The following is a 3000-nucleotide window of genomic DNA, read 5'->3' as shown; positions in this document are numbered from 1 at the left end:
TATATATATATATATATATATATATACATACATACACACATACACATATAATACATACACACACACACATTTGTGTGTGTTTGTGTGTGTGTGTGTGCGTGCGTGCGTGTGTGTACCTTCATAATTGTTTTCTGGCTCTCTGCAAACTTCTCGAACATTTCCTCCATACATTTCTGGAACTGGTCAACCCTTGTTTTTCTTCTTTTTCCTGGCTTTGAGGTAGACCTATTCCCGAAGCTGACATCACTGCTTTCTTGATCCTCATGATCGTTCGCGCTGTCTTCACCGCTTTCTTGATCCTCAGGATCGTTCGCGCTGTCTTCACCGCTTAAATCGTCTACACTTGTACAGGGAGCGGGGAGGTGGTGCGGCACACTAGCTGGGCGATGCCTGAGGATGTCATTAAGTCGATCATAAAATTTGCATGTTTTTCTCCCTCTACCAGACTTTTTGTTGTTATCGGTTATTTTTTTGTATTCTTGTCTGAGGCCTTTGATTTTCTGGCGGCACTGATCGCCAGTGCGGTGAAAACCTTCGGATCGCATCTTCTCACCTATTTTTTGAAAACCGCTTTATTCCTCCTGGATCTTTCTAATTGGGCTTGGATGGTCCCGTCAGCCCAAATTGTTATCAAGGCTGAAGTTTCATCGTCGCCCAGTTCAACCCCTGTATTCGTTCTTATCGCACGTGTTGTTGTTGTTGTTACTCGCCCGTTTTGAAGCGCAAAATACCCAGGATGCAAGTTTGCAAGTACCCGTATGTACTCCTCTTACGCGTAGCGAGGCCACTCCCCCCGTAAGCGAGCATTTGCTCTGGAGCAAATTTTTAACCCCGTAGAGCAGCGGTCCCCAACCGCCGGTCCGCGGACCGGTACCGGTCCGCAGGGCATTTGGTACCGGGCCGCACAGAAAGAACTTGCCTTATTTCCGTTTTATTTATTTCGGAATACGAAATATGTTTTATTTTGAAAAATTACCGGATTCTCTGTTACATCCGTCTGTGTCACGCTTGACTCACGTCAAGTCACACTTCTCGGTCACGTGACCGATGACGCTCAAAAACAAAGTGCTGAAGCCCGCAAAATGAGTAAAAAAGCTGCTTGGAGATCGCAAATGACGGCCGCCTTAAAAGTATGTTCGAAACTACTGGATCAAAGTTATGGCTGAATACTCTGAGATCGCCACAATAGCACTGTTGCTATTTCCGACATCCTACCTGTGTGAGGTGGGGAGTTTCTGCAGCAACAGCGACTAAAACAAAATTACGAAGTAGACTGGACATAAACCACACACTTGAGGTGTCATTGTCTCCTATTACCCCGAGATGGGACTGTCTGATTGCAGAAAATCAAGCTCGGGGCTGTGGTGAGTCGTCATTTTCATGCACTTTGAATTTGCGTTGTATCGTATTTTGAAGGCATTAAACATTACCAGAGCGATAAGAGCGTTGCGACCAGATTAGACGCTCCTTGTGTTTATTATTATATTTCGAAAACACCACAGTTTTCATGCAGCTCATACCATATTATTTTGTTGTATTAATCCGCCACACCTTAAATGCCGGTCCCTGAAAATATTGTCTGACTTAAACCGGTCCGTGGGCCAAAAAAGGTTGGGGACCCCTGCCGTAGAGTTCACACGTACCATTTTACATCGGTGCTGCCCCACAAACGAGCATTTGCTCTGGAGCAAATATTTAAACCACCTACCTGAGGTGGGTTAAATTTGCTCCGGAGTAACTTTGCACATGTAAACGCTCAACTGGGGCAGCACTGGAGCAAATGTTGCCGTGTGAACACCCCTATCTGATGCACGAGAAGCTGGTTGAGGTGAATCAGGTATTCTAGTCCAGGTGGGCAGCCGGAAGCCGGCCCGGGTAAGGGCATCTGCATAGCAGCAGGAGGTAGTGTGTATGATGGAGGAGCTACTGCTGCACTCTCCATTGGAGCTGGATAGACTGCATTGTGACCAGGCTGCATTCCGATGTAGAAGACTGGAATCTGTGGAGGTGGTCCTGTGTTTCCCTGATACTCCATCGGCCAGGTCCACCTATTAGGAAAACCAAACTGAAATGAAACAATTGCTTTATTGAGGATTTTTACGCTCCCTTCGCTAATGTATGTGTACAATATCTTTCAGGTGTCAAAGATATGACACAAAAATAGCCATAATAAATCAACAAAATCAGACAGACACGGAATAAATAACCAGATGATGGAGTACAACATTACATTTGTTTTCCAATGTATGGTGTGTTTGTGTATGTAAATAGAGAGACAGAGAGATTCTGCCAGTCCAGAATAACAATTGTACAATTATAACACGACTGCATAAATTGAATATCACACAAAGCAAACTACTACTATTACTACTGTAGAAAGGGTTCCGTCAGTCGTCATCTGTACCTGTGGGTAAAAAACAAAAAACAAAAAAGGACGTTTTGCTTCTCTCACAGCTTCGTCTACCGCTGACGAAGCTTATGTGAGAGAAGCGAAACGTCCTTTTTTGTTTTTTGTTTTTTACCCACAGGCAGGGGCGTCACTAGGTTTCAAGAACAAGGGGGGCTTAGCCCCAAGGGGAACACAGCCCCTTTAGGGGGGTCCGGGGGTATGCCCCCCCCGGAGAATTTTTTTCTACATACTGTTAAAAATCCATCAATTCCGTGCACTTTGAGAGCAAAATGAAGAGGCTATGAAGAACTACACACATCACATTAGTATCCTCTTTACTATGATGGGGCTTCCTCCCCTGGACTTTAACTGGACTAGATAATAGAAATTATAAAGAGTTCAAAAGTTCAATATTGGTTGTTCAAGGGAATTAGAAGGATGCCCGATAACATAACCTATATGACAGTAGGCCTATATTCCTCTCTACCAAAATGTATTAATATATGCTTAGCCCCCAGAAGACTATGTATTTTGAGATGTCTGCCGTGATATGCAACTTAAGTTAGTACAATGAGATGCAAAAGCTTCATCACTTTGGAAAAACACAAGTT

General features: G+C 44.1%; 1 protein-coding gene across 1 annotated transcript in view; it reads right to left on the bottom strand.

Annotated features, from left to right (window-relative positions):
• The window catches only part of LOC109510786 (phospholipid scramblase 1-like), an 8201-nt gene extending 5862 nt beyond the window's left edge, over positions 1-2339 (bottom strand). Inside the window, 1 exon segment of the mRNA XM_019861364.1 lies at positions 1799-2339. Within this exon segment, the coding sequence (XP_019716923.1) occupies positions 1799-2035 (237 nt within the window). The 5' untranslated portion in view covers positions 2036-2339.
• Positions 2340-3000: the final 661 nt, after the last annotated feature.

The sequence above is a fragment of the Hippocampus comes genome, unplaced genomic scaffold, assembly GCF_001891065.2.
Source record: "Hippocampus comes isolate QL1 unplaced genomic scaffold, H_comes_QL1_v1.1 scaffold122, whole genome shotgun sequence".
Classification (NCBI taxonomy): Eukaryota; Metazoa; Chordata; class Actinopteri; order Syngnathiformes; family Syngnathidae; genus Hippocampus; species Hippocampus comes.
Note: the sequence above shows the minus strand (reverse complement) of the source record. Positions and strands in the feature narration are given on the sequence as shown.